Consider the following 19,566-nt stretch of genomic DNA (forward strand, 5'->3'; position numbering starts at 1 on the left):
ATATTCATAGAAGCATTGTTCACAATTGCTTAAATGTAAAAGCAATCCAAAGGAAGGAAATTCAGACATGCTACAACATGGATGAGTCTTGAGAACATCATTCTAAGTGAAATAAACTTGCAATTAAAAGACAAATATTCTATGATTCTGCCTATCTGGGGCACATAGAGTAATCAGAATTCTAAAGATGTAAAGTTGCATGGTGGTTGCCAGAGGCTTGGGGGAAGGAAGGGATGGGTTGTTATTTTTATAGATAAAGAGTTTCAGTTTCACAAGATGAAATGAGTTATGGAGATGGTGGTGATGATTGCATACAATATGAAAGCAAATACCACTGAACTATATTCTTAAAATGGTTAAAATAATGCATTTTGCATTATGTATAATTTAACACAATAAAAGATAAAAATAAAATAGTTTAGGTACTGTTCCATATCAGAATATAAATAAACCTTGAAGCTCTTATTGTAATTGAAAGAAAGTATTCACAAAAGACCACATGTTATATGATTCAATTCATATGAAATGTCTAGAGTAGATAAATCTACAGAGACAGAAAGTACATTAGTGGTTGCTTAGGGTTGGGTTAGGGAGGTATAAGTGCATAGAAGGATGATAACTAAAGAACATATTTTCTTTTTTGAGGTGACGAAATTGTTTTAAAATTCACTGTTTTGATGATTACACATGTCTGTGAATATACTAAAGATAATTTAATTTTATGCTTCAAATTAGTTGCACAGTGTGTGAATTATATCTTCATAAAGTTTTTTAACAAGGAAGGAATTCAGATTGTCCCATGATGCCCTTTTCTGTATTGTGGACCAATGTTGCTTAATCCACCATGCTTATTATGGCCATTGTGTTCTAAAGGCCTGAGGGTAGTTACAATGCATGTTATGTACCCAAACTTTTGGGTACTCATATTCGGGTTACAGGCGTGGTAGTCACAACTAGAGGTGATTTAGTCTGAGTATTCCATAAGGCCTTCTATAATTTTCATCTCAGAGTGATACCATTCTCCAGGGTAATCTGGGTCCACCATGGTTTGCCTACATTTTTTTTTTTTTTGAGTTGGAGTCTCACTCTGTCACCCAGGCTGGAGTGCAGTGGCACGCTCCCGGCCACTGCTGCCTTGACCTGCTGGGCTCTGGCAATCCTTCCGCCTCTGCCTTCCAAGTAGCTGGAACTACAGGCATGCGCTACCACACCCGGCTAATTTATTTATTTATTGTAGAGATGAGGTCTTGCCAAGTTGCCCAGGTAGGTTTCGAACCTGCAGCCTCAGGCAATCCACTCACCTCAACCTCCCAAAGCACGGAATTACAGGCTGAGCCACCGAGCCCGGCTTGGTTTGCCTACATTCTAACCCCATCAGAGACTCATGGCAATTGTATATTTTGTTTAATAATAAAAAGCGTGGTATATATTTGTCCACAGCACATGGTGGCATGTCAGACACTCTACTGCTACATTTTGTCTATTATAACCAAGGACCTTTCTGCATTTGATCATCAAGGTTTATAGTTATACAGTGGTTAGTCTGCCAGGAGTTGTACATCACTTGCTGGATGACCTGGTAGAAAATTTCCATCTCAAGTAATATCTTTTGTAGCAGATATATCCTGAGAAATAACAGTCAAAAATACTGATGCATTACTGGATTTCCACTTAGTCATTGACAAATTGATCCAGTCCATCATCATATTATAAGGCCAACATGTCTTTCAAAATGATACCACTAAGGTTTTTAGGCTTTCATTTTACTTTGGAAAGTTTCAAAATCAGGGTCATCCTGGCAAACATGATTTTGCTTTCTTGAGCATTGGGTAAAATTTTGCCAAGCGACAATATTATTCTCTTGTTTAAAGTCTCTCTCAAGGCATGGGTGTAATATTGGATTTCCCTCCTTGCATACCCCATTCCCTTGCCGTCAGTCCCTATTTCTCTTTCTCTAGTGGAATCAATCTGGTGGAGACTTTCTCTTGGCCTCCCTCATGTTGAATGTGAGCACACATTCATGAAGGTATATAAGCCTTTCCTTTGTACCTTTATGTCTCCCCATGTTAGACAATAAATGTTTCAACTGTATATTCCAGTTATCTATCAAATTACTACTCTGAGGATGATATGCAGCATGAGATGTCCATTTAATGTGATAGTTCTTAACTCATTTTTGGGCTCTGTGGTCTATAAAATGTATTACTTGGTCTGAAGAAATGAAAATCAAAAGTCCAAGTTGGTATCGCTTTTTATATCTTCTGTTTCAGTCCTTTTGTAATAATTGAGCATTTGTATCTACCACCAGACATGCAAAGCCTATCTCAGAGCAAATTTCTATTCCTATCAGGATCCATTTATAAATTCCCAGGGTTACTGGAAGGAATCTGATATAGTGTACTTGCCATTTATGTGTGAGGCCTTCCTCCCAGGGAATCTACCCCATAAGCATCTGCAGTCTGTCTTTCTTGTTGATGGACATGACAGTTTTTGTTGGCACATTGTACCTAGGAAGGTGAAAGAGGAATGCTGATGTCCATTCCATCACCCATGTCTACTCACTTCATGGACCCAGATGGCCAACTCAAGTGAGGACATAAGACTGTTTACTGACTGGTTCCAGTCACCTTCTTGTTCCTGAAACAGTTTTTCTGAGGGGCATTGGCATGTCCTACTTTAATGTGCTCCTTACATTTCCATAGTGATTTTCATAGGGCTGTGCCCAATATGGGCATCCCTGTAATAGTTTAGTTTTCCATTGCCTATCTGACCATAGAATCAAATCATTGGTCACCACCCAAGAGTTGATAGAAACCCAAACATGAAGGCTCTTGTTGTTCAATTATTCTGTCATTGCAAGGAAAATAGTATGCAATTCATCCCAATAAGATTTGTTCTCAGGCAACACTCTTGGTTCCCCTACCACTGTGGGAGTTTTTCTATACTCTCAATAAATCCTGATTTTTTTAAAAAAAGATTTTTTCTCATTTCTTCAATCAGTTTTTCTATCAATAGGTTGTAGAGTGATGACTTTCTAAACAGAATGCTATCTGTTCACCTTGGAACTGCTATCAATAAAACAATCTCTTTTTTATTGGTCAGTAGAGAGTTACTCATTTGGTGATAGTATCTCCTCAGGGGGCTCCAAAGTATTCCACTAGTAATTCACTAGAAACTACTTTCTGGTGAATACAATGAGTGCTTCTTGCTTTCTCCAAGTAGCATGTTTCTATATAAGCCATTTCTATTTTATTATGGAACTCTTTTGGGCACTGCCTTACCTATTAGAGTGTTTCTCTGACATCATCCAGGAAGTTATTGATTTTTAAGCTTTAATGTTATTTTGAGTGCTCTAGTGATGGGGTAGTTTTAGTTATTGCCCACTAGTGATAATCTCTCAAAGGACATAGATCATTACACCACATCTGGAGATTTTCTGATTCATAATCCTAGTAGTTGCTGCTGGGTTACACTCATGCGTTTGGCCACAAACTCTAGTTTACATAAATAATCCACAGGTCATTGGCCTTTTTCACAGGCCACATTGGCCACATTTCTGTGCACAGATAATTTATATGTACCAGCACTCCAACTTCCAACATGTCATTAATTAAAGTGGTGATCACTTTTTGCCTATCAGGTATTCTACACTGTTTCAAATTAACAACATGTGTAGTCTCTTTCAATTCTACAGATTCCCATGTAGTGATTCCAATTAATCATGGCCATAGGGTGATTTAAATGCCTCTGTTTTGTAATATTATAAAACAGGTAGAAGATATGTTCCCCAGCCAAACATAATATCCATTCCCAGCCAAACATAATATTCATATAATGCATTTAAATAAAGCAGTCACTTTACATAAAGTCTATTCAAACATTTCGGTTTTCAGCCAAACTTTCATCTTAATCCTATCAACCACTGTATATCCATATTCTCCCAATATAACTGTAGCCCCCATTAGAAATTCACCAACATGTTTTGGAATCACAGTGCATTGGGTTCCTGTGTCAAGGATCCCAGAGAGGTTTCTTCTCTACTCAAATACATACATATGGAACTGGGTCCTGAAAAAGACTCTCTTCTTGACCAAACTTTAGTTAAACTTCTCCAAGACCTTTTTTTGATTTGTCCTCAGTCTTGGCCCTTGTCTTGCTGGGTCTATGTAGCTCAGTTTAGCAAAAACCCCAGAACATCCGTCACCCTTGAGATCTGACAACCCTTGATATGTCATCAAACTCCTCTCCTTCACTCTAGAAGTCTGATTGCCCTGGCCTGCCTTTAGCAAGGGTTCTATTAAGTTGTTTTAGATGGAATCCTTCTTTGATATCTCCTCTTCTGTCTACTGACTCTCCATTGCTAATCCTTGGCTATAAGTTCCCAGATGTTTCTACTATATTTATTTATTTATTTATTCATTTTTTGAGTTGGAGTCTCACTCTGTCGCCCAGACCGGAGTGCAGTGCCGTTCCCGGCCACTGCAGCCTAGACCTGCTGGGCTCCAGCGATCCCTCTGCCTCAGCCTTCCAAGTAGCTGGAATTACAGGCATGCGCTACCACGCCTGGCTGATCTTTTGATTTATTGTAGAGATAAGGTCTCACCAAGTTGCCCAGGCGGGTCTAGAACCCGCGGGCTCAGGCAATCCACTCACCTCAGCCTCCCAAAGCGCAGGATTACAGGCTGAGACACTGAGCCCGGCTCTACTATATTTAGAATTGAGCTGGGTTCTATACTGAAGTCTATTTCCACCTGCTGCAATAGTTACTATATAAAACCTATTTTTGCCACTTTAATATTATCTGGTTCTGGCTCTCTTGAGCAGTATATAGTATCATGACTCAGACAGAAGCAGATGCATCATGGGACTTCCAAATCTCTCAACCAGGACCCCATCTATGCACCTTTAAAACCTTTGTCTACACCTCTGACTGATGGATTAGGGATCCATTGGTGGGTCCACTCCTGCATCAGTGCTCTGGATGATAGTTTGGATGATAGTTCACTGAAGCAGACTAAGGACAGATTTTGCTTCTTAGGATTCTGAATATACTCTCTGAAGCTTCTTTGTTTGAAAAGTATCTCCTGGACTGGAATTTCTTCCTGGCTCTTTGCTTTGAGTGGGGATTCACTCCTTGTGTTTCAGGCTGAAAGGTTTTTTTCCTAGTTGTTTATTTCAAGTGGGGATTAATATATTACATATAATATATATTACATATATAAATATATAACTATGACTTTATATATATTTACATGTATTAATATATGTAAATATATTATATATGTAAAGTTATATTTATAAAATTTTTGACAACCAAGCCTTTTCACTTCTAAAATAGCTAAGGTTTTTTACAACTATGTTACCTCCTATAGTAAAGTTTTAAAATTTCTTTTGGTTAAGTAGGTAGTTAAGTATGATTTCATAGTGACCATAATCTTATTTAGTTTGGTGTTCAAACCGTTGACATGTTTGGCAGCTTGCTTTCTCAAAATCAAGTCTGAAGAGAAATTTTGATCTTAAATTGATCATGATATTTCCAAGAGGGCCTCTAGAAAATCTGGAAGAATTTGTTCTTTCACGTTGTAAAAAGGGAGATGTTAAAAAAAAAAGATTTTTGAAAATTGAATTGCATGAAAAGTGTTGACAAATGAGAAGAGATGCTTAATTTACCCTGTTACATTTTCATAGGTAAATGTTATTATACGACTATTTTATAAGTTGGATGAAGTTCATAGAAATTTGTCAACACCCCTGATATTCATAATATGTCCTGGTATAATGCTAGTCATGAATTCAGTTATTTTAAATGTTACATGTCACAGAGACAACCAAATTTTACTAATTACTTTATAATGAACTCTTGTTGAATCTTTAGCCATGGCCATTTAAAATCTTTTCATTCACAGATAGTTTTTGTTTTACTCTGGTTCATTTATAAAAACATGTAATAAAGCTACAGGCCAGAATGCCTCATCTTTAACAAAAAGGAAGAGTTTCAGAGACCCATGGAAAAAACTATCGGGTATGGATTTTTGCTTGAAACACTGCTGATTCTTTTATGTTTTGTTTTCTGGATATAAGGCACATACTTCTCTTCTCTCTTAAGTTATTTACAACTTGTAGAAATTAGTAGGTTATACTTTTGTGAATAGAAATGACAAATTTATCTTTTCCTCCTTTCCTAATTCCTCCAGAATTTGAAAGCTCCTATTGTATATTCTTATTTTCATGACAGCATAATTATTTGCATAAGTTCAATAAGAATTTGTCCTTTTGTAACTGAATACAACTGGAAACACTGGCTATATAAGCAAGGATTTTATTTAATGTTACATTTGAAAATGATACATAGAATCAGATCTGATCAGATAGTTTTAAGGCGCTAAGGCTGATTTTATGAAGCCAATGCTTACAAAACCCTCTTGGGAAAAGAATTCCAGGTAACCTTTGTAGAGAAGCAGGGATGGTTAAAGGGACAAGGGCTGAGAAGTTTTAGAGGAGTTTTGTTGTCTACTTCTACTCCAGAGCCTAAGAGTTCCTTGACATCAGCCTTCTACAAGGCATATTGAAGCATTCATCTCTATGGACAGTACTTCACTGTAGTGGAAGCCCCCACCATTGGCCTGTTCATCTGGGATCTGTACAGGACCTTAGGAATGGTCTGGATGGTCAGGACACACATTTTTGCTCTAACTCAGCAACATCTTTATTAACGTTTATATTTTAAATATTATAATAAAGTGTTTTAAAAATGAAATAACTTTATGTAATGTATAATGTGGGAAACAGAGCTATTCAAAAAGAAAATGAACACTATCATATAAATAGTTATAACCAATTATATTTTGCTGTATTTAGCGTCAGGACTTTTTTCTATAATGTTAGTTATAAGTCCAGCATACATTAGTATTATAATTTTCATTCTCACAAAAGTTTTTATTAATTTGCAATTCAACCAACAAAGTATATCATAGGCATTTGTCTCAAGCCAGGATTATTTGTTTTAAAAAATGTATACTGTTTTATTCTTAATATGGATAACATACAAAGTCAAATTGAAAGTGGTTTTTAAAATTTATTTTATTTTAAATATTTTGAGTACAATTCAGGATTAGGTATACAAGTGGTCATTATACAAGTAAAGTTTGGGCCTACCTTTGGTCCCTACCTTGCCTGGTTTTTAGATCAGGTACCCTTATTAGTATTATGTACCCCCCTTTCCCTGGCAGTTTTCGGCTACTGCCAATCCCTTTTTTAATAGTATTATGGTAAATGTTCAGGGCTGCTTATGAGTGAGACCATACAATATACATTATTAGCAAGATGCTTCTTTTTGTTTTTGTTGCCTGGGATCTGCATTTTTAATAATATAACCTGAAAAGTTTGCAATGATTAATCATTCTCCTACAAGGTTATTTTTAATAGCTGTTATATAATTTCAATACAAGGATACTCCATCTATTATGGGTCCTATTAGTCACTGACTCACATTTAGTTTGTTACCAACTTTTTGCTATTTGATACAATAATGAAAATATTACATTGATGTGTAAAATCTTTGTGTACATGTATGAATAATTCCCAATAATAAATTTATAAAATAGAATTTATGGCTCAAGGGTCAGGCAGATCTTTAAATCTTTTAGTTCTTTCCTTCCAAACTCCCTTTAAAATGTTTAAACTATTTTATATTTATAATAGCTGTGCATTGCAGAACACATTTCTCCATTCTGGATTAGCCTATTTAATTGTGACTGGTTCTGAGGTTATCTCTAGACTCTTCCATCATAGAAATCAGCAATAATATGAAGTGACTTCAACACATACATATCTAATAGACCCAAGTAACTCCATTCTCTCTTGCCAGTTTGACAACCACTCATATCTTGTTGGACAATTTCGCCTACAATTTCCAAGTATCTCTGAGGTTTTTGCCAATGCAGTATGGAGTGCTTGTGTATTACCCAGGTGCTACCTTTCACCTGCCTCACCCCTCTTGGTGTTATGGACCACCCACCTTGTCAAGAAATGGGTTCACTCAACAATTGCCAAAGTAGCTCTTTTGAAATGTTATATTGACTTCACTCCTGAAAACAGCTCCCTAATATCTCAAACACATTCAAGACTGCAAATCCTGCCAACCCTGGAATCAAGAAGACTAGGCTGCAGAAGAAAGGGCTGGAAATCTAGGGAACTAGGCTCTAGGTAAGATTCAGAAACAATTTTTGGTTAATCTTAATTTTCTCCTCCTTTCTGGATATTATTTTTTAAAAATCTTGAAATGCAGGAACTGTAATATGCACCCTTTAACTCTCCTTTCACTTTTGACATTTTGTAACTTAATGACCTGCTCTCTGCCAAATTAATGGCTAATTATTTCTCTATATTGATCAAATAGTCTTCCTCCTTGCATTCCTTGTTTAAAAATCACTTCCAACGGGGCGTGGTGGCTCAAGCCTGTAATTCCAGCACTTTGGGAGGCAGAGGCGAGAGGATTGCCTGAGTCCAGGGGTTCGAGACCAGCCTGGGCAGCTTGGTGAGACTTTGTTTCGACAATAAATAAAAAAATTAGCCCAGCGTGGTTGCGCATGCCTGTAGTTCCAGCTACTTGGAAGGTTGAGGCAAAAGGATCGCCTGGGCCCAGCAGGTCAAGGTTGCGGTGGCTGTGAGTGTGCCATTGCACTCCAGCCTGGGTGACAGAGTGAGACTCCAACTCAAAAAATAAATAAATAAAATCACTTCCTTTTTAAAATCACTTGATAGGCTAGGCTCGGTGACTCAACCTGTAATCCCAGCACTTTGGGAGGCTGAGACAGGTGGATTGCCTGAGCCCGCGGGTTCGAGACCAGCCTGGGCAAATTGAAGAGACCTTGTCTCTACAATAAATTAAAAGTCAGCCGGGTGTGGTAGCATGCGCCTGTGGTTCCAGCAACTTGGAAGGTTGAGAGGGAAGGATCGCCAGAACCCAGCAGGTCGATTATGGGTTGACCATGAATGTGCCACTGCACTCCAGCCTGGATGACAGAGTGAGACTCTAACTCAAGAAAAAAAAATCACTTGAAAGATTTCTAAGAGTTATTTTTGAAGAGACGTTATTGGGAGTGTGTGTGTGTGTGTGTGTGTGTGTGTGTGTGTGTGTGTGTGGTTGTGTATTTATTTGTATGAGAAGGTTGCAAACTTTGTAACTCTAAGAGAAGACGGCAAATTATCCAAGGGAAGGGACTGAGTATGAGTATTTTCCTCTCCATTGTCTTGGTATAACTGTAAGCCATTCTTCACATAACAGCCACTCAAAAAATAAAAAAGATAATCTTGTCTGAGCTAATGAAAGTAGAACTTGTGTGGGAGATTACATGGTTATATGGCTATATTCTTCGTGCATCTTTGTGAGTGTGTGTGCCTGTATGTGTTATAGTATCTGGAAGGTAGAATGAATGAAAAAGTAGACTATCTAGCTCAAATATGTAGGAGTAAAGTTTTCTTGGAATCGACAGGAGACATATGGACAGGATACTTAGGATCAGAAGTGATTTGGATCAGGCATTATGAAACTCAGACATGAGTCAGTCCAGTGCAAGAGGAGAGACTTGTTATTAGCTATAGCTGCCCAAAATAACAGTATCTGGGCACCATTGCACAGTATCTATTGCCATACCAGAAATGTCCCTTAAGTGTGCCCCCACACCCTCATAGAAGCACACAATGCCAGGATTAAATAGAAGTCTTCTATACCAACTCCTTTCTGTCTATAGGTCCTGACTCATGATAGAAGAACAAAGAAGGAGGAAGCTTCAGCCAATGACACACACAGTCAAGAGTACAGTTTAAAGTGATTTAATGGAGGCAGAGCAGGAAACAGTTTCCTCCCATCCAGAATCTCAGATGAATCCTGAGCAGCTGAAGACCAGAAAAACCACTAAGACTTTCTGCTTAATTTAGAGGCTCAGAGAACTCTTCAGAGTATACATAAGGAAAAGCTTTTGAGTATATATTTTTAGGACACAAATAAAAGAGAGACTATGACTCAAGGTGACAACCTACTGATTAGAAGGTCTACAGAAAATTAAGACATAGATCAAATAGGAATTGGATGTTCAACATCTGGTGGTTGGCTTCTCATGGGTTTGGCTGTTGACCACATCACTTCTGCTTGGTCTTCTGCTGGGTTGTGCCTGGAGTGACTGTTGAAGGGTATGGCTCTGGAACCTTGGTGTAGCCTGGCTCAGGGACCTTGGTGTAGCCTGGCTCAGGGACCTTGGTGTAGCCTGGCTCAGGGACCTTGGTGTAGCCTGGCTCGGGGACCTTGGTGTAGCCTGGCTCGGGGACCTTGGTGTAGCCTGGCTTGGGGACCTTGGTGTAGCCTGGCTCGGGGACCTTGGTGTAGCCTGGTTCAGGGACCTTGGTGTAGCCAGGCTCGGGCTCAGGGACTTTGGTGTAGCCCGGCTCAGGGATCTTGGTGTAGCCTGGCTCAGGGACCTTGGTGTAGCCTGGTTCAGGGACCTTGGTGTAGCCTGGTTCAGGGATCTTGGTGTAGCCAGGCTCAGGCTCAGGGACCTTGGTGTAGCCCGGCTCAGGGTCATTGGTATAGCCTGGCTCAGGGACCTTGGTGCAGCCTGGTTCAGGGACCTTGGTGCAGCCTGGCTCAGGGACTTTGGTGTAGCCAGGCTCAGGAAACTTGCTGTAGCCCGGCTCAGGGACTTTGATATAGCCTGGTTCAGGAATCTTGGTGTAGACCGGCTCAGGGAACTTCATATAACCCTGATCAGGGACCTTGGTATAGCACAGCTCAGGGACCAAGATGTAACCTTGCTCAGGGTCATCGGTGCACGGAACCTTGGTGTAGATCGGCTCAGGGATCTTCATGTAACCCTGATCAGGGACCTTGGTGTAGCATGGCTCAGGAACCAGGATGTAGCCCTGCTCAGGGATCATGGTGCAGTCTGGCTCTGGAATCTTCATGTTCCCAGGTTGTGGAAACTTTGGGTGGCATGGCTCCTTGGTTATGGGAACAAACGGTTCTTGAGGTGGAGGCTGGCAGGGTTGCTTCACCTGCTGCTGTTGAAGATGAGGGGGTAGGGTAAAGGATTGCTTCTGCTGGTAGGAACTCATACTTCAAAGGATGCTGGACCTAGAGACAAAAAAAGCTGATTCAGTGGTTTGATTAAAAAGGACTGAAGTCAGATCCAATGGCAAATGCATCTTATTGCATGCCCCTTTAGAAGTGACAGCCTTTTTTTCCTGCCTGTTTCCCTGAATTTGAGATCATGGGAAGCTTCAATGATCCCTGTGTACTTTCAAGGGAAGAAGATACAGTTTTTTTGATCTTTTCAATGAGAGTGGAGCCCTTGTTTGACTTTCTTTCTTTCTGGTATGTCTAAAAATCTATGTACTACACAATAGCAGGTTCCTAGTATTGATGTAAGACCCTAGCTTTTCAATAATTTGGAAAGATGATAAGGTCTGGATGATAATAGTCTGGAGTCTGCTCACTCATGTTCACCTCATAGAGTGTTGCAGCTCTCACAGAAAAATTCTAAACTTCTTCTGTAGGTGCACACAAGCCACTTGGGAGTCTCTGTTTACACAGTCTCTCCGCACATCTTTCTGGAAGGCTCTCCATTCCATTACTACTTATCCACACACATGCATCCCTCATGACTGTTCTCCCTGATGCTTTCTTCCAGACTCCAGATCACCTTCCTCATTTTTCTGCAGCATGGTACCTCTCCTCCCTTTTTTTACTTCTGATTCTCCAAATTGTATGTTCATAAATTAGGTATATGTGTATTTTTTCTGATGGATTATACACTCATACTGTAAAGAAGAACTTGTCATTTTAACCTCCTAATTGCCAATGCAATGCCTCCTCTATTACAAATTCTCAATAAATATTAAAATGTCACTGAAGTGCCTTTGAAATGGGCATAGCCTCCTGCCAACTTTGCACATCTTTAGAGAAATCACTCCCCTTTTTTGACTCCAGGTTCCACAGCTGTAATCTGGGTGGTAAATGAGAATATTAATGACTTAAACAAAAGTATCTCATTCATTTAAAATTAATATATTTTAGCATGACAAAGACATCTCAATCAATATAAAGTGACAATGGAAGATGTTCTATTTGGGAAGACTTACCTGGTATGCAGAGAAGGTTGAGTTGTTCTGCCTCTGGAGTCTGGCAAGGAATCTCTGGTCAGCTGGACTTTTATACACAAAATGAGCCCTACCTTAAGGAAGTTGGATTTTGTTTAGGCTGCTCTACCTTCATTCCAGTTTTTGTGATGAAAATCTCTAGCTTAAAATTTTTTTTGGCCCTTGCTGTCTAACCATGATGTCACTTGGGCCTGACCCAGTGTCCACCCTTTGTGTTGTGATTGTTGTGGGCATTGGGCTGCTTGAATGGTAATGGATTATGTCAGGAAGAAGTTCTGGACTGCTGGGACCAGAAACAGGTATAACTCTTGGCCAGGCCCTTAATCTTCAGCCAGATTAGTCCTATTGGTCTTCTTAAAATTTGGAATGGATGAAGAGATGAAAATAGGCATTTCTGATTGTTCTGGGAGTTCACCACGATGGTGCAGAATAAGTGGATCATCTTTTGATTATCCATCTTTCAATGGTTCCAGGCCTGAGAGGGAAAATGGAAGGCAAAAATGCCTGCTTTGTAATAGAGTTAGTTGTCTTCACTATGGAGGGAACCTTAGGATGTTCTATTGACCAGAGATAGTAGATGTCACTAAGATGAATAGGCAGGATTGACTGATTGTTTGATATGGTGGCACAGCCTTGAAGACCCTTCCTCTCATGGTGCCTGTCTTCTCTAGGATGTCACAGGAACAGGAAAGTGCTGATTGCCTGAGAGTTCATACACCTGTTGTTTTCTCTGATTATAATAGGATGAACCTGAGGTCATTAACCCAGAGTTGGCCTCAATACACAATCTCTTACTAGGTATGGATCTTGGGAAGTCTGGATATTCTTAAAACTCAGTATGCAAATAACTTATCTTTTCTCACTGCTCTGCTGCTGTGTTACCTTCCATGAACCTGATACCCCAAGCAGAGTCACCACCATCAACTCCTTTCATCGGTTCCCCAAAACCTATTGTTATACTTCATCCTCACATACTGCCTGGTTATAGGAATATGGTAGATCAGTGGGAAATTATTGATTTTTGAATGGATCTGTAGGTTTATGGAAAAGAAGAAGGGAGAAAGAGAGAAAACAAGAAACAGAGAGTGAAAGGGAAGTATAGAAAGAAATAGAAGAAAAAGAAAGAAGGAAACAGAAGAGAGAAATAAAGAAAGAAAATACAGGAAGAAGTAAAGAAAGAAAGGGAGAGAGGAAGGAGGGCTGCATAGAAACAGAGAGAGGTAGAAGAAAAAAAGGAGGAAGAAGAGAGGAGAAGAGAAAGAAGAAAAAATTAACTCAAGATGGAAGAAAGACTTAGATGCAAGACCATAAACTATACAAATCCTAGAAGAAAACCTAGCAAGCATTCTTCTGGACATTGGCTTGGGCAATGAATTTATGACCAAGTTCTCAAACACAAATGCAGCAAAAACAAATATTGGCAAGTGAGGCCTAATTAAACTGAAGTGCTACTGCACAGCAAATGAACTATCAACAGTGTAATTAGGCAACCTACAAAATGGTAAAAACTATTTGCAAACTATGCCTCTGACAAAGGGCTAATATTCAGAATCTACAAGATATTTAAATAAACTAACAGAAAGAAAACAACCCCATTAAAAAGTGGGCAAAGGATAAGAAAAAATACTTCTCTAAAGAAGACATGAAGGCATTCAACAAACATACAAAAGAAAAATGCTCAACATCACCAATCATGAGAGAAAGGCAAATTTTTCACACTATTCAGCATTGCTATTATTTATAAGTCAAAAAACAATGAATGCTGGTGAGGTTGTAGAGAAAAGGAAATGCTTATACATAGCTGGTGAGAATGTAAACTAGTTCAGCCCCTGTGGAGAGCAGTGTGGAGATTTCTTAAAGAACTAAAAACAGAATTACCACCTGACCTAGCAATCCAGACTGGATATATGCCCAAAGGAACACAGATTGTTCTACCAAAAATAACAGAACTATTCACAATAGCAAAGTTATGGAATCAGCCTAGGTGCCCATCAACAGTGGGGTGGATAAAGAAAATGCAGTATATGTACAGCATGGAATACTACACAACCATAAAAAAGTAAAATTTTGTCCTTTGCAGCAACATGGAAGCAATTGGAGACTATTATTCTAAGCGAATTATCACAGAAACAAACAAACAAGCAGGCAAACAAAAAACCAAATACTACATACTTTCATTTATAAGTGGGAGATAAACACTGGGTATACATGAATATAAAGATGCAAAAACAGACACTCGGGCCTCCTAAAGGGGGTAAGAGAAGAGAAGAGAAGAAAACATTGGAAAACTACCTAGTGAGTACATGATCTTTATTTGGGTGATGGGTTCAACAGAAGCCCAGACCTCACCATCACTCAATATACCCACATAACTAACCTGCGCATGTACCCCTGATATTAAAATATAAATAAATAAATAAATAAGGTACTTCCTCCCACCAAAAAAGAAAAGTATTAAAGCATTACTTTACAGGGATGCCAAGATATTGCTATAAGAACCATAGGGTTGCTTCTTGAAAAGGATTCCCTGTCGTATGACAAGACTCCTGGTTTGACCTGAGAGGAGGGTAAGGGTTCACGAAGGAGCAGAAGCTTCCACTGTCATCTCCACCCATCTCCTTCTCTCTGTGCTAATATTTGACCAGCCTCTTCCCTCTGGGCTGGTGCCAGGGCATCTGACATGCCTAAGCTCTAGTGTCAGGTATCACATTAGTTAGCCCTCAGGGCTGCATCCAGATTTGTCTCGTCATCAAAACCATCTCTCAGTAGCAACAGACCCAGGGAACTCTGACCAAACACTGCTGCTCCAGCTGGAATTGTTTTCTCTGCAGAAACCTGCTTCCTGCTCCTCTATATGAATCTGGGTCTCACTCATGTTCTCCCTTGATTGTGCACCTTGGTTCTAGACAAAATTCCTTTCTTATTTTCTGTGCTTCTTGTTTCCCGAGTTGACTCTCTCCTGCTCTTCCCCAACTGGTGCCTCATTCACCCCAACAAAAGCCTCTCTGCCATCAGCTTCCTGGGTTTATCTTTTTGCTCCAATCCTGTTATTCTTGTTAGTTAGGTCAAACACACTCAGTGACTGAGAGTTAGGACTGTGCCCTTTAGAGAAGCTTTCTTTCTTCATTGGCAGTGCTGGTTGTGCTGATAAACCTAGCCTCAGTGCCAGAGAGGGTACATCAAGTGGTTGCTGGAGGGAGTCCCACTTTCTCAGGTACCTTGGTGTTTCCCACTGACTCCCTTCTTTGGTGGCAGGAGGCTGTTAGTCTTCCAAATTTATTGTCCAGGAACTTTCTTGGTACCTGTCTGTGGTTGGTACTGGGAACCTCTCGGGCACTCTTCAAATTTTCTGGATCTTGTTCTTTTGCTTGTCATGGTGTTATAGACCATTCCCACACATTGCCTAGGACTTTGACTCTCTTGTCCTGACTGGAGAGTCTCTGGTGCCATAGAGGAAGCTGTCTATGGGGATCTGTAACGCACTTGTAGACGTGCAAGCGTGAAGTTCGGCATAGCTATTGCTCAGCAGCTATGCTTTGCCAATGGAAGACATGAAGAGAGATAACGCTTTCCTCTTTCATTCCCAGGGAAAACTTTTCTGTGACACAATTCTTTGTCCTCTCAAAAGGTCCCTTGGTTCAAGTTTCAGTTCTACTGGTGGTTGCTGACTTAGTAACATATTCTTGCTAACATACTGATTTTTCTTCTTGTTTAATTTCACTCTTCCTTTATTTCATATTCCTCTTGCCTATGATTGTATATGATTATTAAACCAGCTGCATGTAGACTTTGCACTAGGCTCAGTTTTGGGGGCATCCAGGATAGAGCATGTTATAAAACACACGTTCCATTTAAGATGCAAAAAGCGAAACACGATTGCCCAGTGACGAGTCAGTAAGTAGGCCAAGGTCAGAGGAATCATCTGGTGTAAGAAACTTGAAACTGATGTAAGGCCAGTCTTTGAAGACTCTGGAACTGGACTGTCCAATAGAGGATACAGCCTGGCATTGGTACAAGAACAGGTACATAGACTAAAGGAACAGAATAGAGATTGCGGAAGCAAAGCCTGAATTTCTCAACCAACTCATCTTTGGCAAAGCCTCCACCAACAACCAGGGAGAGACCTATTTAATAAATGGTACTGGAAAAATTGGCTGATAATGTGCACAAGAATGAAACAGGACCCCTACCCATCACCATACACAAAAATAAATTCTGAATGGATCAAAGACCTAAACATAAAACCTCAAACTATAGGAATCTTAGAAAACACAGGAGAAAGAGACACCGTTACAGAAATTGGAACAAGTAAACAGTTCTGATTAAAACCCCAATAGCCCATTCCACAAGAGATAATATAGACAAGTGGGACCTCATCAAACTAAAAAACTTCTGCAAAGCAAAAGAAACCAACTCACAGAATGGGGGGAAAATATTTGCCAACTCTATATCTGACAAAGGCTTAACATCTAGCCTCTACAACAAACTCAAACATGCTGAAAGAAAAAAAGGAAATGCTCTAATAAAAAGTGGGCAAAAGATATGAATAGACACTTCTCAAAAGAAGACATATGTGTAGCCAACAGATAGTTGAAAAATGCTCAACCTCAATAATCATCAAAGAAATACAAATCAAAACTACTCTGAGATAACACCTAACTCCAGACAGGATGGCCATCATCAATAACTCAAACAAACAAACAAACAAACAAACAAACAAACAAACAGATGCTGGAAAGGAGGCTGAGACAAGGAACACTTCTACACTGTTGGTGGCAGTATAAACTAGTACCGCCTCTATGGAAAACAGTGTGACGATTTCTAAAAGATCAAAAATCAACCTTCCATATGATCAAGCAAATCTCCCTTCTGGTAATATACCCAGAGGAATGCAGATCATTCTAAAAAAGATACCTGCACATGCATGTTTATTGCTCCACTATTTGCAATAGCAAAAACATGGAACCAATTGTGCTGCCCATAAAAAGTGGACTGGATAAAAAAAATTGTGGTACATATACATGATGGAATATTGTGCAGCCATAAAGAAGGACAAAATTATGGATTTCGCAGCAACTTTGATGGATTTAGAATCTATCATACTCGATAATCAATCACAGAAACAAATATTTGAGTGCCACTTGTTCTCACTCATAAGTGGACCCTGAACATTTATCATAATACTATACGAATGGGATTGGTACTAGCAGGACATTGCCAGCGGAGAGAGGGGGTGCATGTACCACTAATAAGGGTACCTGCTCCCAAACCAGGTGAAGTGAGGACCAATGGGAGGTCCAAACTTCACCTGTACAATGACCACTTATGTGCCTAACCCTGAATTCTACCCCATATCTTTAAAATTAAAAAAAAAATATTACCACAAAAAACCCCCCAAAAGACCTGCCTTCAAGTTCAAAAATTCTACTGCCCGATCTAGCCTGTTGTTGAAGCTCTCCGTTGTGTTATGTGTTTCATTTGTTGCATTCTTTAGCTTTATGTTTCCTGTTTGGTCCTTTTTAATATCTATTTCTTTGCTGAACTTCTCATTCTGATCATAATCGATTTCTGATTCTACTGAATTGCTTCCCTGTATTCTTTTGTACACTGTTAAGAGTTTTCAGGAGGATTATTTTGAATTTCTTTTCAGGAATTTCATAAATTTACTTTGCTTTAGGAATTGTTACTGGTGAAGTATTGTGGCTTTTTTTTTTTTTTAGAGGTGTCAAGTTTTCCTTTTTTGCATGTTTCTTATGTCACTAATTTATATCTGTGCAACTGGTGGAATGGACACTTTATATTTTATGCAGTATCTTTCATAGGAGACTTTTTCTGTAGGTTGTGTACTATAGTGTAAGTTGGATAGTGTTTTGTCTTTGGTTCTGGCTTGGTGTGGTAATATAGTCTTTGTGTGATTTCTTTGGTTATAATTAATCTCAGTGGTATCTATGGCTGCCTCAGTAGCCTACATTGGAGGTGTTTATAGAGGCATTGGCACAGCTTTGATGCGGTCAAGAGCTGCTGACTGGGCCAATTTGGGGGATGCTTTCGGGGAGCTCTGATCCTGACACAGTGGCTCCACTTGTCATGGGGGCAATGTCACCAACTGCAACAAGTGTCAGGAGGACTAATTCTTGGTTCTCAAGGGGCACTCATGGTGCACAGTATCTCTACAGCTATAGGAGTGACAGCCTGTTGCTGTTGGTCTGATCCTCAATCCCTGGGGACATGTGCAAGCACAGTGACTCCATCAATGGGGGGAACAAGGCTGCCAGCAGAGGATGGCCCCAGGAAACTAGTTCTAGGGCCTTGGGGAATGCTCACAGATCTCCTAGTTCTGCAGGCAGCTTCCCTCCTATGCTGGAGTGCTTACTGCCTGGAGTACAGAGCACTGCATTAGCTTCAATGGTGGGGTCACAGCTGTACTCCTGGGTTTAGCTGGTATTGTGGCACAACGGTGTATGCGTGGGTACAGTGGAATGATAGCGAGGCTTCTGGAATACGGATATGTAAAGATAATGGACTCAGAGCAGTAAGTATTCCAGCAGTGGCTCCATTCCTAAAATGCACGATGTTGTAGCAGCTTGGGTCTCAGGGAATTAGGTGGACTCAACATGCTCTCCTTCTCTGGAGCAATGCAGTCTGTGAACTCCAGGCAGTTTCCTATTCTGGACTCAGAGATCATTTGCTACATCCTGGCCTTTGTTGATTGTGAGGCCTTGCTGTAGCTTGGATTGCTGGGAATCTTCTGCTTATCTTTTCCCCAAAATGAGAAGTCCTTCTTGGCTCCAAGTTGATCCAAGCAGGGTGTTTTACTTTCCTCTGCAAGCTGCCATCCTATTTCTCACTTTCTTGCTGAGTTCCAGTGTTCTCCTTTAGTCATTTTACTGAAAGTACAATTATGTATTTGTTGTTTGTTCCTTTGTGGAGAAGATGAGGGTTGGGGATCTCTAGTTGGTCATCTTGATGACAATCCCAGTTTCTAGCTTGTCTTTTTAATATTATAATTTTCTGATCCATGAAAAGCTTCTCCATAGGACTTGATGGAGAAGACTATATGTCACTCAGCGATCCCAGACCTTGAGAATGATGGTGAGAAGAATTTAATCCCTTGTTCTGGCTTTATAGGTGGAAGTATTTTATGTGAATGAGGAAGGAGAAAGCAAATATATATCTGATGAGTAAATGAGTGGAATGTGGCAGGCTTTGAAGGATCATCAATAACTATGTTGGGCACAAGTATGGCTTACAGTTTCAGGTTCAGTACAGTCAGATGAGGTCAAATAAATGCACTCTACCAAATGGAATATGGGTAGAAATGATGAAGTTCACCCCTGGGCCTTAATAGAAAAATGATTTTCTCTGTAGCTGACATTTTTCAGGTTCACACATTAGTGTGAAGGCGAGGGAGAG

The 19,566-nt window shown here is 39.8% G+C and overlaps 1 protein-coding gene across 1 annotated transcript; it reads right to left on the minus strand.

Annotated features, from left to right (window-relative positions):
• Positions 1-10,140: 10,140 nt before the first annotated feature.
• Positions 10,141-11,109, minus strand: SPRR3 (small proline rich protein 3). The gene is made up of 3 exons (XM_021707040.1): positions 10,960-11,109; positions 10,555-10,656; positions 10,141-10,398 (listed from the first exon to the last, which is right to left on the minus strand). Exons 1-3 carry the CDS (start codon positions 11,107-11,109, stop codon positions 10,141-10,143), a joined length of 510 nt encoding a protein of 169 aa, XP_021562715.1.
• Between the last annotated feature and the right edge of the window lie 8,457 nt (positions 11,110-19,566).

The sequence above is a fragment of the Carlito syrichta genome, unplaced genomic scaffold, assembly GCF_000164805.1.
Source record: "Carlito syrichta isolate Samal-C Ts95f unplaced genomic scaffold, Tarsius_syrichta-2.0.1 Scaffold316302, whole genome shotgun sequence".
Taxonomy (NCBI): domain Eukaryota; kingdom Metazoa; phylum Chordata; class Mammalia; order Primates; family Tarsiidae; genus Carlito; species Carlito syrichta.